Below are 22156 nucleotides of genomic sequence, written 5' to 3'. Positions count from 1 at the left end.
GTAGTTTGCAAAGTGAAATACACACTGCTGGCCCTCCGTGTTTACCCCTGTAAACGCTATGTCAAAAGAGAAACAGATGGAAGGCAGTAGTTATCCCAGTCACCTAAAATTTCTGCAAATGACTAACTTCCAGCACTATGAACAAATTAAGTCACTGATAGCATCAAAGCATTGTAATAATACAGTCTGGGTACAGAAGCATCTACAGAAAAAGTTGTTATTTCCCCTGGCCATCAGCATTTGCTCACTATGCAGAACACACCAGCAGATTACTCCATGTTACCTTTAGCGCAAAACGGTATTTCAGTGGGATTTCACCAGGGTGCATTGTAGACTCAAATGCTGAAGGAAAGGCAGATTTATTGTCAATAGCATAAAGGCAGCAAAACCCAGGATCTGTCATCTATAGACTGTGCATTTGCACAGATGCTTTTGATTGGAAATGTAGTTTACAATGAGGCACAAAATGTTTGACAGGCTTGTATTTCTTTAAGTTGATTGTGAGACGTTAATTTCTATGGCAAATTAACAAGAAAAAGTCTATGCACACTGCATTGTGTTACCTTGTTAAAGTAATCTGAAAGTTCTCATATCCAGCAATATATGACGCTAGTCTGGTCAGACTCTGTTTTCCAGATCCACCCACACCCACCAGCAATGCATTTCCTTGTGGAGTGCGAATAATCCGTGATATTTTAATCAAGTGGATGATTGCATCCTGTGTATCGAGAGAAAAAGGATGAAAGGTTGTAAAAATAATATAATGTATCTTCAACTGGAAGCACATCACCAAGCAACTGCCTCTCAACAGCTAGATGACTTCTCTGGAGCCTATGCCAAATACTCAGTCCTGTACTCATCAAAATTAACAAGAGATTTCCCCCTGACATCAGTGGGCAGCAAGGCTAGCCCAAGAGAAATGTTATTGTATCAAGCTCATACGAAGCAATGTCATATGCAGGTTTTGTACTCAGCAGAGTCGAGGGCAAGCCACTTACGGGACAGAAAGAAAAGTTGAATGGATGTGGATTAACACCCTCCCCCACCCTTTTGGCTGAGCTATTTACAGGCTCTCTAAGTAGGCTGCCAAAAGTAAAATATAAGTACATCTCTTATTCAACTGCTGTATTTATCTTAGAGCAGGAATTAATCTGAAATGCCCTAAAAATCTACCAAACCACCCAGTCTAAAGCTGAGGAAAGCATCATGAATCAAGAGACCTTTGAGAAGGAGGTAACCTTCAGACATGCAAGGTGACATTCAGAATGTGCACTGTAGAAACAAATGAGTTGTGCTCTGCATTACGCAAGGCAGGAGAAAGAAAAGATGGGGAACTGCAAAGAGATGGAGCAATTTGTGGGAGCGAAGGCAGCCAGGAGACAGCTGCATGGCTTTGCAGAGTTTATTTGTAAGGCTCACTGGATACAGGGCTAGCCATTCTGAGCTGTCTCCAAAATAATTTGATAGAAACATGTCAGATCCACGTATCAGTAAGTGCAAAAGACCAGGAATGTTCATATTAATATAGTTACAGGCACTAATACCTTGAAAAATACTAAATCCATCTTCGATCCTCTGATGGTTTCATTGTACTGTTGCATGAACATCTGCAGTCTTTCAGCCAAGTAATCCAATGATGGGATAGGCTCGTAAATTTTAGGAGCCTTCAACTCTGCATCATCAGGTTCATCTCCCGTAGCTTCTGGGACATCACGCAAGAAATCCACAAAGTATAATTCTGTGGATTTAACTTCAAAAAGATTTTGACCGTGTTCTTCAGAAGCAATCTACAACAATACATTAAGGATTTCTTTAGTAATGAAACATTTCATTGGCCTCTTTCTGTGGCAAATACTGGAACACTATTTGCCTACCTTTTTCATCATGTCTTCAAACCAGTCTTTATCTTTCTGGCTGATGAACCTGTCTGCAATAACACGTCTGCATTCATGCTGGAACAAGGCTACCAAAACACTGATGCTCTGGCAGACTTCAGAAGTAACTGTAAGTATTCCTTGCCAAATACGACTGAGGTCTCGTAAATTAAAGATGTAATGAAATTTAGCTGGAGTTGGTAACATCTACAAAATAATGTCGTAAGCTATATTCAAATAACTACTAAATAAAAAATATTTTCTATCCAGTATTAAATTAATATGGAAATTTTCACAAACTTCAAAATCAATATTGCATTAAAGCAGAAATACATGCTTGGCATTTAAGAGGCAACGGTAAAAATGAAGAAATCACAGTAGCAATGACCAGCTCTTTAATTTCACATAGATTTCACTCGGGTTTCTTTGAATCTTTCAAGTCCCAGGAACATGCACTGAAGGGTAACCAAGACAGGTTAGTTAATTATGGCATTAAAGGCCACAGTAAAAATGTCAGCAATGCTTAACCTGTGGTGTTGCTCCTGCCCCTTCTTCCAGATCTTTGCTGTCACTCTCTTTTGTCCTCTCCAAGAACATGTGAGGAAAAGTTCATGAGTAAAAGGAAAAGTTCATGAGAAAAAGGAAAAGTAGATGAGGAAAAGCAAAGACAAGACAGCAGAAAAATGAGGAAAGAGGAGTTGAAAAAATGAACAACTTGGCAAAAGCTACATTTTCCCTATAGGCAGTTAAACAGCAGTAGTAAGTAACATTTCTGTTGAATATACTGGTCAACAGTTGACTGGTCAATCCTTTCACTAGAACTCTCTCCATTTCTCTGTATAAGCCAAGGTTGTGGCTACAGTTGTGTTGTTTGGGAAATTCTGACCAACCTTTTCCGGACTAGAAAGTATCATCTACCAAATCCCTGCCTATCCCTATCTTTCCACTACTCTCCTCCACTTTTTTTCATTAGAAGATCAAATTTGGCACACATTTCTATGCTGTAATCTTACTCTTAACTTTCCAAATTTCAGTCTACACATAGATTTTATCTTCTGTTTCAAAGAAGCATTTCCATAGGAATTGCAGTTAAATGTTTTAACAATCTGTTCGAAATGGAAGAAGTAAATACTTAGAACTTTAACTAAATACCAGACTTCATTTGTTTTGAACTGATTCCCTCTCCGCCAAATTTGACTTCTTTCCTTTAATTCATATCTTTAAAGTCTCTCACAATCGCAAACATCTTTACAGAAGATTCCTATCTAATTTTTATTTATGGTTCCTTATGCCCTTGACATTTTCTCAACAAGAAGACCTCTAAATTTTCCTATCAGCTACGCTTACTACATTATACTTATATAATGTAATTCTCTTATTAGCTATAGAAGGTACTGCATATGACTATGTTTTTAGCTGGCTAACTAGGTGCTGATAGCAACACATTCAGAACAGAGGCATCAGCCAGCAGTTATACATACAGGTCACAGCTTCACAATATGAAGTATGAACACACATGACAGCACAAAAGACCTTGGTCTTGTTGCTTTATCATACAGATGTTTCAAAGGCTTCTTAACAGGCATAATTTTACCTTTGCTTTTGTCGTTTGCCAAACCTTTCGAGTTGTAGACACTAATGCTGAAGCCAGTTTACATATCTCTGCAGGGAAACGTCGCTGTTCACAGAAATAGCCTTCAGCTATTGCTCGAAATATTTTGTCAATAGAGGAACTGGAAGGCAGTGTGCAGTTGTAGATGGTGAACTGGCGTTTCAGGCGCTGTGGGATGTCATTCCGACCTCCCCCAGGGTGAATCATAGCAGCTACAAACTGGATGTCAACCACATTTGTGAATTCTCCTGGCTTCTCCAAATTGTAGAAACCTTTCTGTTCCATCAGCTGTCTTACAATCTCATTGGTTATCTAATCACAAAAAAAAAGAAAAAAAAGAAAAAAAAAGAAATGGAGCAGTTAAGTGTTTCAGGGTTCTCAACTTAGAGAAAGGAAAAAGGAAATCTCTGGTATAATAAATTAGTAGACAGAAGGAAAGACATCTTTTACCGTTCTTAATTTCAGGTATTCTGCTGGATACTTCAGCAATTTATAAAGCCACGCAATGTGGTACCAAGCGCTCTGAAGCAGTAGATTGGCGGCACGCGAACTTCACGCGCTAAGTAGTTGTGGACATGAGGTCAGACATTCAAGTGGATTTCCACAATAACAATCAAAGAAAATTCAGCGCTTTCAAGTTTCAAGCCAGACTATATATTGAGATTGACACAGGCACTTAGTGCCAAAGAATGGTTAGTTTAGCATAAAGTATAGTCACACATTCACTTGCATAGAGACAGTGAGAGAACAGGATTACAGAGCTAGATGGGGAGCAGGAAAATTACTTTTTCTCAGCAGTAATTTTTTTGAATTTAAGTCAGATTTTCAGAGTATAGGTCTGTAAGTATACCTTAAGACATCTCGCTAGTCTTGGATGTCAACTGTGATGTTAGATTGCACCTAATAATAACTGTGCTTTAAAGTCCAGAGCAGATGGAAGAAGGAAAGAGTCTCTGATTGCTTCTTGGATTTGCATGCTTCCTTTCCCAGATTGGTTCTCAGTACAGCTACTTTGGAAATTCTGCAAGCTCTGTATGTGACCAAAATAAAAGGCTTAAAAGCTACAATGATTGCACCAAGTGGCTTGATGCTGACCCTAGTCTTTTGGGACTGACAGCTTATTGCTCTTGGCAAAAACTGGCTTGAGGAAATTGCTTTTAGTAGATGTACTTGTTCTAGTCCATATTACGATACCTCTTCCCTAAACTTTCCTATTTTTGCAACCCACAGATCAGCATTTCCATCAGCAGCAATGGTAAGAGCACCAATTCCCAAACATTAACATTTTCTTTTTACCTGATCACCCCATTCATTAATCACAGGCATGTTGATGTCATCAATAAAGACAGTCATTTTCTTCCCTGCCGGAGGACCATATGTGGTGCCCATTCTTTTATCTATGTAACTTTCTATGCTCCTTTGGAACATATTTGGTAGAGTTGCAGAAGAAAAATTTAGGCATTTGGTCAAGTGAACATCAGGATCATACTTGCTCGTGAAATCCTGCAAGGTAAACCAATTTTAAGTAAAGTGCACCAGTAATTCCAGATGAATTCAGCCAAAAGGAGACAGCAGATGCTCAGCAGCCCTGCAAAAATCAGACACCTACAAAATCTCAGTCCTGCTATTAACTTCAAAATATCAAACAGCAGTTTATTTAAGATAAATATACCATCCTCAACCTGAAATTCAAACAAACTCACAGTTAATGTTTTGCATAAAGTTTCTAAGTATTAAAATTTATAAGCTTTTAACAGACTTCAGTAAGTGTTGCAACAAGTAAACATGTGACAACTCAAGATGGAAATAAACTTTGCATTAGCAAGTGTCAGGGTTTTTCTAAATTCAGGCTGTTAGTGATGATCTCTTACAGCAATCTATAAGGAACAAGTGAAAAACCAAATCCTTTTTTACGTTTACAGTACAGGACCATGTCTTAGAACCAAAGCAGTGTAACAGAACGGTAGTGTAAAATTAAACCCAGCTACATTGCATTTACTGAGTTATCCTCTCTTAGTGGGAAAAGGAATCCTTGGGTTTTATGAATGCATACCATTCCCATAGAGGCTAAGGATGCCTTAAAGCAACAAAGTTCCACTTTTCATATTTAGTGAGGTTTCATAACAGAACCGGAAAGAAAAAGATGTAACCCTGGAGTCACATCAAGGCATATATATAAAGCACGGGAAATATTTTGTTTAGCAGGAGTCCTGGGACATAAAAATAGGATTAAAAATTCCAGTTTTCCAACATTATTTCTTTTTAAAGATTCAACTCTTCTGCAATGATGACAAAGTTTAACATAGTTTAAATTCTAGAAACGTTCCCATTTTGGAACCTCAGAAAAATAAACCTATATCATTGCTGATTAAGTGCTCTAAGAACAACTCCAGTGAAGACATGCACTCTGTGTGGCAACAGAAAGGAAGATACAGCTAAGCCTCCTCAAAATATTTGATCAATATCGTTAAACTGTTCATTTTGTTGATTCAGTGATCTCAGCTGAAGAAAAAATGCCCTTCAGAAACAGGGTTTTCTCAGACATCACACAAACGATGGTTGCAATGTATATGCAACAGTCCTGTACTTGGTGAGCACTCTTGACAGCTGATGGCTGGGTGGAGGTCACTGCTCAGACCTCTCCTTGGGGCCCCAACAGTTTGTACCAGGTGCAGGGGTGCAGGTGCTGGCAGTGGGGTCTGTGGGGCAGCCCCTTGCAAGAGGAGGACAGGGCTTCCCCATGCTAGATGTAGCCAGTTCCAGTCGGCTCCAAAGGACCCACCGGAGCCACTCAGCCTTTGTAAGAAAGGGCAATATTCTGCCTGGCAGTTGAGAGAGAGAAGCAAGACAAAATGTGGCAGAAACAGCCCTGCAGACACCAAGGTGAGAGCAGGAAGAAGGGCAGAAGGTGATCCAGGAGAGATTCCCCTGCAGCCCATGGAGGACCATGTTGGAGTAGATATCCACACTGCAGCTCCTGGAGTTCCCCACGCCACAGCAGGTGGATGTGCTCTGAAGGAAGCCGTAGCACATGGAGAGTCCACGTCAGAGCAGGCTCCTGGCAGGAGCTGTGGCCTGTGGCGAGGAACCAGCGCAGGAACCTGGATTTCTGGCAGGACTTGTGACCCCATGGGGGACCCATGCTAGAGCAGTCTGTTCCTGAAGGACTGTGCCCCATGGAAAGGATCCACGCTGGAGCAGTTCATGAGGGACTGTATCCCATGGGAGGGACCCCATGTGAGAGTAGGGAGCAACGTGAGGAGGAAGGAGCGGCAGAGAGGAGCTGTTACGGACTAACCGCAGCCCCCTTTCCCTATCCCCCTGTGCTGCTTGTGGGGGAGGAGGTAGAGGAGTCAGGGATGAAGGACTGAAGGTGAGTCTGGGAAGAAGGGAGGGGTGAGGGGAGGGTGTTTTAGTATTGTCTTTGTTTTTCACCATCCTATTCTACTTTTAATTAGCAATAAATTAAACTCATCTTCCTCAAGTCAGGTCTGGTTGATAACCGGTGAGTGATCTCCCTGTCCTTATCTCAACCCCAGTCCTTACCTCAAGCCCTGTCCTGTTGAGGAGGGGAAGGGAACCAGCAGCTGGGTGGGGGTCTTGCAGCTGGCCAAAGTCACCCCACTGCAACTATGAATACACAACCATTCAAAAACCACACTTGTGTTTTACTCGTTATGGCATTTCAGAATCTTCACATGGTAACAGTAATATTCCACAGTACATAAATGAGAACTATCTCTGAAACAGAAGAGGTTATTTAACAGCTTTATTTTTCTTACTTAAACTGCCAGAGAAATTTCACCTCTACCATACCCTTTTCACATTAAATTCTAGATTTTTTGCTATTTATGAATTAATAGTACAGAGAGTAAAGGTCTTAAATAACACTTCAGATTACTTCAGATTACTACCTGAAGCGTTCTATAGTAAAACTTCTTTACTTTTCAATGAAAACAGCTTCTATCTTGAAATATCTTTTCCACAAGTTGTGTAAAGCAAAATTCTACAGAAGGTGAAAGCAGAAGGGGAACGGTTGTGAAGGCAGTTAACTTTCACTCCTAACCTTAAACGAGATCAAATATCTACTGGCATTACGCTCCCTTGTGTAAGGAACATACGCTGCTCTATAGAATAGACACGGGGCAAGCAGCTCCCAAGAATAAGCTCCAATTACTTTTAGGGACAGGAACGGCAGCTGAAGGCTGGAGGTTGCCAGTATCTGGCCAAAATCCAGTATGCAGAATAACAAGACCACCACCCAGACCCCGCCTCTTCACTCTGCTAAAATAGTTCTCCAGCTGGTGCCAGGAACAGAGGTTGACATTACACCGGCATGTGTGTTGGCACCAACAGCGAAGCTGAAGAAGTAGTATTAATGGCTGCTGGCATTGGTGCAACTTGCTTTATGTCAGGCCTCAGAGAGCACATGGCCGGGGGACACAAAATGGCTCCAGATTTTAAGAAAGCCAAAGGTCATTTTAGGCCAGTGTTTTTCAGTTATTTTCAATTTCAAGACCTCTGCAAATCCTCCAGTGGAGATACAGATGCCCGTATGGCAAATTCAGCTGTCCCAACAGTAGATCAGTTTTATTCAGCTACTTTTCATTGATCAAAGAGTCTACAGATTCCCCTGGAAATCAGACACCATGATGAAAGCCATTACACCTGCATTTTTTCAAATAAGGGATGCCACGTTTGGTATGACGTCCAGGTTTGTTCAGCCTTTTGATTACTGGCTTTTCTGTAGTAAGTTACTAAGTTTTTAAGTGTCATATGATTAACCTGCACCATATTATAATGTGGAAAGCATGTATTTGTTCATTTAATAGCAATCCTGGTATTATTTTCTTCCTCAGAAAGAACAAGATGTCATTTTCGGTGAAGGAATTGAGAGAGCAGATAATAAACACTAAATTTACCCTCCGAAAAATCACCCTGACTAAAGAAGGAAGTTCTTTATTTCTCTTCAGTCTGGATTGTGAAGAAAGTCTGTGCAACAAGGGTGTTTGAAAGATCAGTTCACATACGGCATCACTGACAAAGCATGGGGAAATAAAAAATCCTCCAAGGATCAATATTTTCTCAGCAAAATATCCAGTTTGACTTTTCAAAAGGAAAGAAAGGTATGAAAGAGCATTTATTACCCCAACTTGTGGCTATGGTTAGGAAAGTTTAAAAGAAACCTTTATATTAAAGTAGATACTTATGGTTTTTCACTTGTGAGAGATATTGCTATGTGAGTACTGGCAAAACGCCTCAGTAACAATGCTAGTATGTAATCTGAAGAAAAATCAAATGACCCTTATACTTCAATTTAAAATTTGTGCCAATGTCAATTATTGCAATGTTACCATACAAAGATATTACCTGTTTTTTCCACTCCACCTACCTTAATCATAACTGTTTTTGCTGTTCCCTGCTCCCCAATTAGCAAAACAGCTTTTCCTTGCCTCATGATAGTGTGCATTAGAAAGTCTGTTCGGACACTGTCTACATTTGGAACTAGAATGGAAGTATATTCTGGTACCGAATCTTTAGGGTAAATATATTCAGGGACCTGCATAAGAAAGACATGCAAAAAGTCTGAGACTTTCTACCTGTTACACAATCACTTTGCATCAGAACACAAAACCAAATGTACTTTATAAAACGTACATTAGCAAAACTTTTCTTCCTGAAAGCCAAGCATCCATTTATAATCAAGCAGTACCTTGCCAAGCTTTTCTATAAGGTGTTAGACTAATGGGATATTTTCGTTCCACTATTCTCCATTACATGAAGAAAGCTTTTCCTTGCTGCGAGTTCTTAAACAGTAGGGCGACAGACAGTAGACAAAGCTAAGATCACTTCTGTTTAACTTCCAAAGCTATTTCAAATGCTTGTTCCTGTTCTCTACCAAAGATACTTAAAGTGAAAAGAAACAAATCTTTCAAAAAAGAAACTCTTGAGCATTTTGTAGGGTTAATCTTCCTAACCAAAGTACACAGGGTTTTACATAATAAAATAATACTCCTCTTACCAAATACATCTCTCTTGTATACTCATTAAGAAAGCATAGCATGTTGCAGCGTACGAACCTTCTTTGACCAGTGCTCCCACTGGCCACAGGCATTGATACCAAATTCAAACATGGTTTCTTCTCCATTCACAGCTGGAAGTTCTTTCACTGCAGAGTGCTTCCGCAGGAACAGCTCCATTTTCAGCCTGTCATCTGGTTCCAAAAGAGCTCCGGCTGACCACATCACAGCAAAAACGAACAAGCGAGCAAGATGCTCCTCGCTGAGCTGCTTCTCATTTCGGTCGGACAATAAACCCTGCAAAGCAGACGCGACACGTAACTACTGCCCTCCCAGAACAATGTCGCAGCACAAATAACAGAATGAGAGACAAACTGAATGTCATATCTACCTGTAGGAGGTCAATAGCTTGTTTGATGTATATACATTCTAAAATTGGCATTTTTGGTGTCACGGCAGAGAAAACAAAATCTATCACATCCTGGAAAGGAAAAAAGTCATTTAAAGAATCTGTTTACCAGTTTCAGTGGTATGATTTATTCTTAGATGAGACCAACTTCTTAATTTCAAATATATTCTCAACTTTATTCCAAACAATATTTTCCCCCATTTCTGGGATTATAAATATTCAGGCTTAGACCATGAAATTTCGCTAACAACAACATGTTAGAAAAGTAACTTTGATGTACCACAGTCAGCAGAATTATTCATATGAGCTCCATACAGCAATTTCCTGAAGAGCCGTTTGAAGACTGCTTTTCAGTTACATCAGGGATCTGCCATTTGTGCTTTCCACTGGAGATTTTAATCTACCATTGCCATTTTTGTAGTAGGAAGATAAAGGCACTAGAATTGCTGTAATGATACGTACGTAATGCACAACCTCACCACTATAACTTTCTATCTGTCTGCTCTGTTCTGACTGCACCACAATGTACCTGTACCTCTTCAAAACAATACTCTCGGTTTTCTGTAGAACCCTGGCAGGATCCAAAGGGAATTTTGCAATTGATTTTAATGGAACCTGGACTTTCCTCAGGTTACTCCATAGTGTTGGCTACCATGCCTGCCTTTCCCAAGTGTTCTGCAACATCTTTAGCAAAGTTTCAAATTGATTTTGAAAACCTCTCTGAGCTCTGCAGTGCGGAATTATTTTTAAATATCAATTGCCATCCAGAGTGCGGACTGATGTAAATTGTAGCCTACTTTCACCTTCAGTTAATTTTTAACACAATCCTCTCCCTGTGGGTTCCATTCGCCTTTGTAATCTTTGGAAATCAACACTGCCTACTCATTCTGGGAAGTAAATTACAACAGGGACACTATGGGAGATAGTGATTTTGGAGGATTTCCATTTATGGCTTCCAAGAGGATTTCCATTTATGGCTTCTGTCAGTCAGAAAGCTAAGACAATGAAGACATTCAATCACCCAAACATGTAAACAATCACGTAGATGCTTTTTACAAATCAGTGAGCTGCTTACACACATTACTCACCAGCTTTGTTCCAATTTTCAGTTTACTTTTTTTGCCACTAAAATTGTCTAAGTACCCTATGCTGAGTATTTATCGGCACAGAGACTGAATCAAGATTTTACCCATCCTCTTGAGTTCCATCTCACTAGAATAGTGGGTAACACACACAACAAGGATATGTATTATGAGAAAAAACTCACTTAAGCATCTTAATCTAGAATAGGGCTTGTGGCTAAGTGGTCTGAGAAAGAAGACAGTCTGAATTTGGGCATACATAGGAGGAGGGAGGCTTAGAAAACATCCCTTTTTTGTTATTTCTTGTTGACTAGCTAAAGTGCTTCCACCTCTGTGTGTTGCTTTTTGTGGCTTTCCCTCTAAAATGCCCTGTTTGCCCCCAGCAATACATAGAGTGCTCTATGTATTGTGTCTAACTGAGGGGGATGGGTAGAAGTAAGGCACTGCAAGCAGTGTGGGAGATTCAAGTCTAAAGACCTTCAAAATTTGGACCTAAAGCTCTCTGAGATTCAGTTTCTTCATCTGTACAATAGATTAGATGTCTCACGGAGCACTGCAAGTTGTTTAATAAAGAATAAAGATATTTCATGAGTCAAAGTAGTCTGTACTTTCAAGAGCCCAATTTTCACCAGAAAAAGCTTTATGGTACTTATGATTCCAGTGAGGTTTGTGTAATTCTTGTTCAAGTTTCTGGAAAAAAAATTGGGTCCATAGAATCATAGAATAGCTTGGGTTTGAAGGGACCTCTAAAGGCCATCTAGTCCAACCCCCCTGCAGTGAGCAGGGACATCTTTAGCTGGATCAGGTTGCTCAGAGCCCTGTCCAGCCTGACCTTGAATGTTTCCAGGGATGGGGCACCTACCACTTCTCTGGGCAACCTCTGCCACTGCTTCACCACCATAATTGTAAAAAAATGTCTTCCTTACATCTAGCGTAAATCAACTCTTTTTTAATTTAAAACCATTACTCCTTGTCCTACTGCAGCTGGCCCTGCCAATAAGATTGCCCCCACTTCTCCTGCAGCCCCCTTTCAGCACTGAAGGCCGCTGTAAGGTCTCCCCGGAGCCTTCTCTTCTCCAGGCTGAACAACCCCAACTCTCTCAGCCTGTCCTCACAGGGGAGCTGCTCCAGCCCCTGAGCATCTTTGTGGCCTCCTCTGGACCCGCTCCAACAGGTCCATGTGTGTCTTGTGCTGGTGCCCCCAGAGCTGGACGCAGCCCTGCAGGGGGGTCTCACCAGAGCGGAGCAGAGGGGCAGAATCCCCTCCCTCGACCTGCTGCCCACGCTGCTCTGGATGCAGCCCAGGAGGCCATTGGCTTTCTGGGCTGTGAGTGCACGTTGCTGGGTCATGTCCAGTTTTTCACCCACCAACTCCCCAAGTCCTTCTCCCCAGGGCTGCTCTCGATCCACTCATCCCCGAGCCCGTATTGATACTGGGGCGTTCCCTGACCATATATGTCAATATTTATTTTTAAAACAATACATGGCTGAAGGAAGGATGCAAGATTAAGATAGCAATTAGCATAAATTATTTATTAGGGTATTTGTTTGGACAGGGCGTCTGGAAAAACGAGTTGGGCCATGAAAAATAGACATAAATTGTGAAGAATTTGGATCAGGAATTCACTGTCCCTCACAAGGAGACTGCAAAATGAAGTCAGATAGTAAAAACTCTGAGAAAAGACTCTCATGCACAGCTTACAGTCACTGTGGAACGCACTGGACTGTAGAACGCTCTTTATGACAAGAAGTTGGTAACATACTTAAAGGGTTTAGACAAGCACAAGAACAATTAAATAATGCAAAGCTATTAATATTTGTAATATTAATTTGAACATCGGTATTTAAATATTAAAGCTGAGAAACTCTTTGGATTAGATATTCAACTTGATGCTCCAGAGGCAATAGCAGCCTTTACCCAAATAAGATTATGGTGAGATTTAATGTGGAGGGAGGAATAAGTCACATCTGACTACTCTGCTGTTTTTAGGACTTTGTGATTTAAAAATCACTCATTTTTTTTCATCTAAACAATGCATAGACATGTTGAAACTGATGTTGCTCACATAACATCCATCGCTAGTTTGAGCTTCACACTTTGCAGACAAACTAAATAACACCACTCAGGCAATTATTTTAATTATTTCAGTTCTTTGAAACTGTCTCAGATAATTACTTCCATCAGCAAAGCAATTGCATTGCTTACAGGTAGCAGCATCATTTACAGACAAGAAATTGGCAGCATAGCTTTTAAATTGAAGAGAGTAGAGATGGGGATGGGAGTTTACCTGAAATTACTCCTAAGCAGGAAATGTTGCTGAGAAGAAAGAACTGGGAAAGGGAGGGTAAAAACCCAACCCCTCAAGCACCATTTAAAAAAAAATCCTGTGCAAACAGAAAGGACTCAAACATAATCTTAATTCAAAATAAGGCTGGGTTTTGTGAGTGGTTTGGGTTTTTTTTTTGTTATTTAGTTGGGTTTTTTTAATTTAAATTTATCCTTGTCTTTTGGACTACCTCCTGTCTTTTATATAAAAACTAATGACTTACAGAAGAATTTATAATATACATTAAAAGAATAAATACATTTTTTTCCAGACTCACAACTGCTATTCTCTGGTGCTTCCTCCTACATTATTGCTGCTTGCTGTACCTTCTTTAATAACAACTTTCAGTGAAAAATACTATTTTTATTAGCATAAATAATGAGTGTTTCTTGTAAGCAAATTGGAATTACTGTAGCAGTTGTCTTTTATCTATTTTGGTTGAATTTAGATTGATTTCAAAAGTTCTCTATAGGTATACATAAAGACTGATTCTCCGTAGTTCCTATATTTCCATGTATAGGCTAATCTAAAAACCAGATATTTGTAAGCTGCTTATATCCATGCTTTTGTTAATACATTAAATTTACCAAGTCTGTATTTGAGGTTCGACTACCACTGTTGATGCATCTTATTTCACAGATTCTCTTTTAGAATTTATCCTTTTTTTTTGATGTGGGGGAAAATAATAACTGTAAAAAGAGCCATCTGAATACAAAAGTAGTGTTATCCTCATCTGTAAAATCACTGTTATCGCCTCCATTATTTGAGAAGCAAAGACAGCTCATTAAAAGTGAAAGAAAACTGACAGCGTGACAGCTTTCATTTACATTTCGATAGTTCCAAATGCAGCCTTCAGCACAGAACTAACTTCATATTTCACTGCATTTTCATCTCTCAATCTCATAAAATACATATTTTTCTGGACTTTATTGCTATTGCTTCAGGCTTGGGTATTTTAAATGTTGTTATTATGTTTTCAGAGCAAGTCGTAGCATAAAATATAAATAGAATTGTGGCAAAGAAGCAGTAAATTGACCCACATATACATTACTTTGGAAACATATTTTAAAATTCATTATCAGAATTGTTTCTCTTGCTGCTGCAGTAAATACTATGTCATCATTATTTTTTGGAGGTAGAACAAAATGAATAGCTTGTTAAACATTGGTTTTAAAGTAAATGGGCACTCAAATATATCTGTAAGAAGAAATTTGTTAACATTCAAGGCATTCCAAAACTATATTAATCATTGCTTTTATCATGATTTAGAAATAAACTTTCTGAAATGTCACTCAAAGTTCATTAAAAATTGAATTTGTAAAATTCAACAGTGATGAAAAATATTACTGGAGAAACTCCTGTGAAACCCAATACCAATTTCACAAGTAAACTGGTAGGAGCAAGGCAATGGGAAAGCAAGGTATACAAGGAAGTTGCGTTTGTTCCACAGATGTTGTGGAAATCGTAAGATAACAATGCTGAAACACAGTAATTCTTTAAAAAATTCAAAAGAAAAACTAAGAATTTCAATGTAATTGAAAAAAGTATACTAAGATTATGTAGTAGAGACCCATTATTGAGTACAACCACCCGTAACATTACTGAAACCTTTTTAATGATCCAGTATGCTAAGGCCAAACAGAGGGGAAAAAGAATTCAGAATTCTCCCTTTGGATCTACTGATTGAACACAATTTAGTCAGAGAATGTATCAAACTGATGCCATCTCAGAATTCTCCTTTGGAACAGAATCATGGATTACAAAATCAGAAGAGACAACTGCAGTCACCTACACTGAGCTTTGGAACACCACCGAACATAGAACTACCCTGAATTAATTTGAACTACAGCACGTCTTTTAAACATAACTAATGGACCAAATGCATTTCTGTTGCAGCCAACATTAAGAAAGATTTCACCAGAGTGAATCTAGCTTAATTTCCTTCTGAATTTACTTCTTTTATTCATTTAAAATAAACAAGGAAGTTTACCCACTCCCTTTATGTCAAGAATCTAAACTGCAGTAACAATTACAGCCACAGAGAATATCTCTGTTTTGCCAACATACATTATAAAATAATCACAGATTTAATAATTCATTGCCAACTAACCTAGGCAGACAAAGCATCCAAATTATTAATCTGTTATAGCTTCACTCATTCGTCAGAGATAATTTTCTTTTTTCTTTTTTTTTTTTTTTTTTTTAATCCTTCATCCTTATTACATAAACAAAGAGAAGTAAATAATTGAAAAAGCACTCAGGAAGAAACAGTGCTTCATTAAATAAAGAATAAGAAATGCGCTTTTTTTTTTCTGACATTGTTGAATTAAGTACCTGAAATACAGCATTAAAGCAATTCCACAGGACATCAGAGTATGTAACAGGTAGCGTTTGCAGCCAAGCCCTTAAAATAGGCTTCCAGTCTAACACCGAAGAACTCATGAAGACCATCCCATTACGAGAAACTGTTGCAGGGGAAGCATTGTCAATGTTGTGAGGTTCAAAAACAATTTTGCAACTGGGGGACATTGGAATACGATCTCCATTGGCCAAAGTAAGGGTCTTATTATCGTCCAGAACAGAGTTCAGATTTTCAATCCATATTGCATCAACAGGTCCATCCAAAACTATCCAGATATGCTCGCCCTAAAAAAAGGAGAGACACGCACGAGCAACTTTACATACATTGTCCAAAACCACATATTTACTTAATCTCAGAGAGCGTACTCTTGGATATAAATAATGAGTCATAATTTGGTGCTGATTAGCTCAGCACGAACTCCAAATTTTACAATTCACTCAGTGATTTTAATCCTTCTTTTGTTATCCTGTGTCACACCAAAACCATATTAAGGAATAGTGACAAAAATTAATTTGCGCTGTTCTAAGCATAAAACTCTCCTTTTCTTCTACAAAAGTGCATCAGCCAGCCCAGGGTCCATCAAGGTGGATGAAAACATTTCCCATTAAGCACAGGCACAGACATGGGCACACAATCAGTCTCTGACCTAAGTATTTCCTGTAAGGCTTCCCATTTTCCAAGTGAGAGCTGAACAAAACTTCAGAAGATTTTAGTGTAATTATGACTCCATGAAACATCATCTTCAGGTTTGATAAAAGCATTGGGAAATGCCTATACTGGTTTCTTACCTAAGCCTCTTACACTCTGATATAATTAGTGAAATAGAGTGTCAATGACGTAAAATCAGACAGAAGAAAATCAGCTTTCTTGTCCTCTCATCAAAAGATGGACAGCCCTTGCTTTTGTGTTTAAATGGTAGAACTACCTGCTTACAGAAGGAAGCAAAACCCTTAAAATATTTTCCACTAATTCTGGAACCTCAAGTGCTTGGGAAAGCTAGTGCTCTCTGGCATATACATGTAATTCTGACTCCTGCATACATCAAGCTAGTCAGACACAAAGCAAAACTAATGCTGCATTTTCCCATTTGATTTTCTAATGGAAGATCTTTCACATCAATGACAGGTAATAAGACCTTATGGAAACAGTATTAACTTATTATGATACAACATCCATTACCTTCTTTGCTTTTAAAGTTTTTCTCCATAATGTGGAGAAAATACCATCTGTCCAGTCATTTGTAGCAACATCAAGGGTACCAAACATCTGAGAAGCTGTGATTGCCTTTGGGTTCATTCTCATCTCTTTATGAGGAGCACCACAATCTGTCATTGCTTTCATCAAAATATGAATGCATTTTGTCTTTCCTGCACCAGTTGGACCCAGAGTCATCATACCTTAAAACAATATAAACATGGTTTAAAATGAAATGTCAAAATGTCATGCCACCATTTAATAGTTCTTTGCATCAATGATCCTTGTTTTATTTTTATCAAAATCCAATACAAAAAAGATGTTCCTCACTCCACTTAATGTTGACTGAAATTGAATTTTAAAATATTATTAAAAGGCCTCTATAAATGTTTGCTCTAGCATGATAGGGAAGCCTATGTGGGTCTATATCCTCCCTCAGGCAGCTATTTTCCTTTTTCTAATTGGAAAACACAACTGCCTTTTGATGTTCGCATGCAATGACATCGACATGACTTGTAGTAACGAACCCAGTAATTTCTAAATGTATTATTTCACGAGAATGAGTAGTTCCCAATGAAATACAAAATCGAGAGTATCTTTCTGAAGCAAAAGTAACAAAAATATGTATCTGCATCCACCCATGCTGAAATTTTAATACACCTTTCTTACATAAAAAAAAGTTAACAGCAACCATTTTTAATTTCATCAGAGAATATACATACTGCCTAAGGAAAAGAAGTAATAAATTGAGCCTACAGTTGATCCTCCCCAGTCATATTTTCTAAATCACCTGCTCAAGAGGACCAAAGTCTGTCCAAAAGCAGGTTGGATGTTCAAACGGAGACTTCCAAAGTCATCTAAGGGAGCTAGATAACTCCTATTAACCCTGAAGGCAACAGGACATCATAACCCTTAGTTGGCTTTGAAAATGTCTTCAAGAAAGGTATGGAACAATGACAAATCCAAGTTACAAACAGTCCAGTTCAATGCAGACTGCTTGAAGTTTTCTCTAAAACTAAAGTGAGCTGAATGTTCCCCAAAATAACTGGAGCACCCAGACAATCACTTATTCATGCCATATGTTACATATGGGGAGATCTAATCCAAAGCCCTTAACGTTAACAGAATGGTCTTTCTGCTGCTTTGATCACGACTGTTACACAAAAGAGATTTCAGGATCCATGCACTGAATCTCCATAAATACTCCTGTCTCTGTGTGTGTGTGTGCGCACATGAGCACATATTCCTTGTATTTCAACCAAGAGAAGTCATGCACTTTACAGACTTTTTCCTCATTACTTGAAATCCCATGGTGACTTCTCCATAAATTCAAGGGTCCGTGAGCAGGACAAATAGAAGTCAGGAAAATAGGTTTTTTCCCTCCATGCAACAATATGTGTCATAGAAAGGCCCTGGGCATCCAACTGTTAGGCCAATCGGAGCTGTGTGACCCCTGGGAATAGCGGGGACGCGTGGAGAGAAGAGGCATCTAAGCAGAATGCCACAGTGGATCCTAAAGATTTTGGGGGAACAGAGGTGTGTGCTGTCTCCCAGACCAAACAGCTCCTTCTAACGAGGTGTGTTTAATCATGACTGAAATAATTTAAAACTTTCATGGCTCCTATATAGATATAAGTGTTATGATTTGATACGGGACACTGAACGCAGCGATCTGGTTGTAAATTATTAACCCAGCACAGCATTAACCAGCTCTTTGGTCCAACCAATAACGGGATCTAAACGTGTGAGGCATTAAGGTCTCAGGCTGTGCTAGGCGAATGAGAATTTCCTTTTATTTGTTCCATTAATTTAAGCTTACTACTCTCTTATTATGACATGAAAAGGGAGAATAAAAAGGATGACATCTTCATAAATCTTTGCTCCTTTAGCTACATTTCCTTTATATTTTCTCCTTCATATACTAAAAAAACCTTTGTTGTTAGAGGTTAGGGGAGTAGGGGGCACTTCAAAGTAGGTGTATTTTTTCCCACTCAGCTATGAATTGTAAACTTGCTTTTACTACTGTCTTTGTTACCCTTCCTAGGACAGGATAAACTTTATTCATTAGCCTTTTGTGCATTGTAAAAATGCATTTTCATAGAACCACAGAATGGTTGAGGTTGGAAGGGACCTCCGGAGGGCGTCTTGACCAATCCCTCTAGTCCAGCAGGAGGTGGGCTTGTTCCTCCTCAGTGGAAGTGGCCAGAATCGAACACAAAGAACAGCACTTGGAATTATATTGCATGCCTGGTAGAATCTATCAAAGTAAAGGTTTGAGAGATTATTTTTTGTAATCTTCTCAGCACCATAATCTCACAGTAACATTAAACATGAGCTTCATGGCTGAACTGCGGCTGAGGGCAGCAATTGTTTTCAGAACACTGAACAAAATCGGCTGTTTCTGAATTTTAATGCACACTCTACATTTTAACTTGTTCCACAGAAATTTCAGTCACTGAAGGCCACGCTCCTATTTCCCATAACAATGTAATACAACAAAGCTAAAGTCTCACTATGTGTGCATTGCACACCAAAAAAAAAGAAAAGTCATAACAGTTTCCTAGCAAAATACCCACATAGGCTTTCGAAGTGACATCTGTTCAATTTTAAATATTTTCATGAAAATAATCTGCATTCTGTAGCACATAACATAAAAAAAGTATTGCTTTTATGCAGTCTCAAAACCTCATCCAGCATGCTAACCATGTCGGACTCGTTGCGTTTCATACAGCTGAATGAGTTTAAGTATCCATGGTGGATGATGAACAAGCCCTGCTTTCTCTGCCTGTTTCTGGATGGCTGACTGTAGTTCAGGATACCCAGCTTTATCCAGAGTAATTCCAGGGAACAGGTCATTAATGAGACTCATAAATAAAGGTTCATCTTCATCCACCTGTCAAGCATAAAGTAGGAGGAAATACATTGTTTATTCATTGAAATTATTATTACAGCTGCAAACAATCTTCCAAGAATATGCCATTTAAAAGATGGCAGTAGAAAACCTTATTTTTCCAAAGTAAGCATTACAACTACGAATCAGTTTTATTAAGTGAATTTCATACAATGCAATCACAAGCAGTAATTTCTAAATTAAAAACCTGAAGCTTATAAAAATGTTAACATCCTAATACAGTTGTCCTCAATACATAGACACACACGTTTGTTCATTCGTTACATAAGCCAGCAAGATTTATTCAAATTGTATTTTGCCTTGGATTTTTTATGAATTTTTTCCTTCCGTAAATCACTGAAGCACGCCTGCAGGTTTGAACGCATGTACCAATGCACTGAATAGATTAACATCAGGAACAGAGTAACTGGTTCCATCACAAAACTGGCTCCCAAGGTAAACACTCAGAGTCTAGACATGTTACAACCTTTCAATTACAGCAATAAAAAGAAAGATGAATACTTTAAATAGCAATATCGAAAGAGATTAGGCTATACAAGTAGGTGTTAGCTGCTTCCAATTACCTCACTCATTGCAATTCTTATGACGTTCTGAAAAGGCAAGACTCCCATGAAATGTATAAATTGAAATTCCGGATTAAGAAGGATCTCTGATGACATTATTAAAAGTTAAGACAATGTATTCTTTCTTTCTCTCCTTAGAAAGGACAGACAGAATCAAAAGCAAGAGCCAATTAGAGGGCTAGATTAGGTCCCCCAGGATCTGATGGTATTTCCCATGATTTTTTCAGCTAAGGCTTCTGACGCATTTTTCTCCCTTGAAAAGACAAATAGTGCTCACACCATAACTGTATTCTGATTCTCCACTCGCTGACAGACCATATTAAAACTGCAAAATAATGTATCCAGCTGCTGAAGAAAAAGAGCTTTTCCAAGTGCATAATAAATACACTTTAAAATGCAAACAAAGTACCCTTTTGGGGAAAGTCACCAGTGTTACAGTACCAGTTTGGAGAGGTTCATGTCCCGCAGAACTCTCATCACCACGGTTTTCTCTGGCTCTTTGGGATTAGATCTTTTCACTGCTCCAAGTGTTCTTAAAACAGACAGGATATTTCTAAGCCCAAAGTCATAGTGAACCTTGAAATAATGCATAAACACAATTGGTACCACAAAGATTAAACACTTTAAAATGAAGAGAGGGCTAAAAACTAGATTAATTAAATAAAAAAGTATGCCATTGAACTTTTAAATATGATTAATTTCACAGCTCTTCATCTTTCCAACTAGATTTCCCGTTCTGTTGCTATCGTACCCCGAGGACATTTTCCAGTGTTATATGTCCGTACCTACCAAGTGTCCCTTTTGATGGTAGACTACCACTTTTACAAGTCATCTGTAACAGAGCCGCATCTTCTATCATTTTCCTAAATCCATAATTTGCCAGATGCACAAACTGCAAACCACACGTTTTCAGACTACCCTCTGTTTTCTGCCCGCACAAGGACTGTTGTTATCTTGATATAGGGCACTGGGATTCATGACTAAAAGGGCCAGTCTGATATAAGGAAACATACCGAAATTATTCCGCTACAATTTGTCATAAACCTATCCTATCCTGCACTTTGTGACTTCCTGCTCTGTGGATGGTTTTATAACAACTTCCTTCAGAACAGAAGGATTTACTTCCCACAGCCATGTGCATCCTAGAAGTGGATCCAAGCTTTGGACTTAAGCAGGTAAGGGCTGGAATATCTTCCCTTTCACTACGGGCATAGCTGCATATTTGCAGAGCCATACAGACATATTCAATTAATTTTAGCACTTGTACCTGAACACACAATTCTGTCTTAGTAATCATAGATTTGAAAACATATGCAAATGTTCTGTAATGTGTTTCCTCTTTGACTGTCGACGCAAATCCTAGAAGGAAAGCTACCAGGGTAAAGGTTTTAAATTATAAAGTCTCCACTACTGGCAGCTGCTCAGAAAAAAAGGTAAAGACAGACATGGAAGGAGATGATAAAGATATTCTTAGATTTGGAGAATACCTGCTCCCTCTGATCGATCGGAAATGTTTTTGAGACCAAGTGCATAGACTCTTGTTTACTCTATCTGTGGTGCATTGACCTTGGCCAGCTTCCATACACACACCCACCCACCCACTCTCTCACTCCCCCTACTCAAGAGGACAGAAGGAGAAAAGAAGATGAAACAAAAGCTCACGGGTCGATACAAAGACAGAGAGATCATTTACCAATTACCATCACAGGCAAAACAGACTTGAGTTGGGGAAAATTAATCGATGGCCAATTCAAATATATTTGGATGGTGAGAAATAAAGACAAAACTAAAACAAAAGCCCC

The 22156-nt window shown here is 38.9% G+C and overlaps 1 protein-coding gene across 1 annotated transcript in view; it reads right to left on the bottom strand.

Moving 5' to 3' along the window:
• LOC104343039 (dynein axonemal heavy chain 5) overlaps nt 1–22156 on the bottom strand; it is a 158343-nt gene that overhangs the window by 73561 nt on the left and 62626 nt on the right. Inside the window, exons 44-55 of the mRNA XM_086468857.1 lie at nt 20796–20930; nt 19584–19773; nt 16866–17083; nt 15659–15970; nt 9898–9987; nt 9567–9803; nt 8879–9046; nt 4783–4989; nt 3469–3798; nt 1875–2081; nt 1545–1787; nt 564–718 (exon numbers count right to left, since the gene is read on the bottom strand). Coding sequence (XP_086324983.1) covers nt 564–718; nt 1545–1787; nt 1875–2081; nt 3469–3798; nt 4783–4989; nt 8879–9046; nt 9567–9803; nt 9898–9987; nt 15659–15970; nt 16866–17083; nt 19584–19773; nt 20796–20930 — 2492 coding nt within the window. The remainder of the gene's footprint in view (nt 1–563; nt 719–1544; nt 1788–1874; nt 2082–3468; nt 3799–4782; nt 4990–8878; nt 9047–9566; nt 9804–9897; nt 9988–15658; nt 15971–16865; nt 17084–19583; nt 19774–20795; nt 20931–22156) is intronic.

Source organism: Leptosomus discolor, chromosome 8 (genome assembly GCF_034619465.1).
Source record: "Leptosomus discolor isolate bLepDis1 chromosome 8, bLepDis1.hap2, whole genome shotgun sequence".
NCBI lineage: Eukaryota > Metazoa > Chordata > Aves > Leptosomiformes > Leptosomidae > Leptosomus > Leptosomus discolor.
This window is presented reverse-complemented; position numbering and strand designations above follow the sequence as displayed.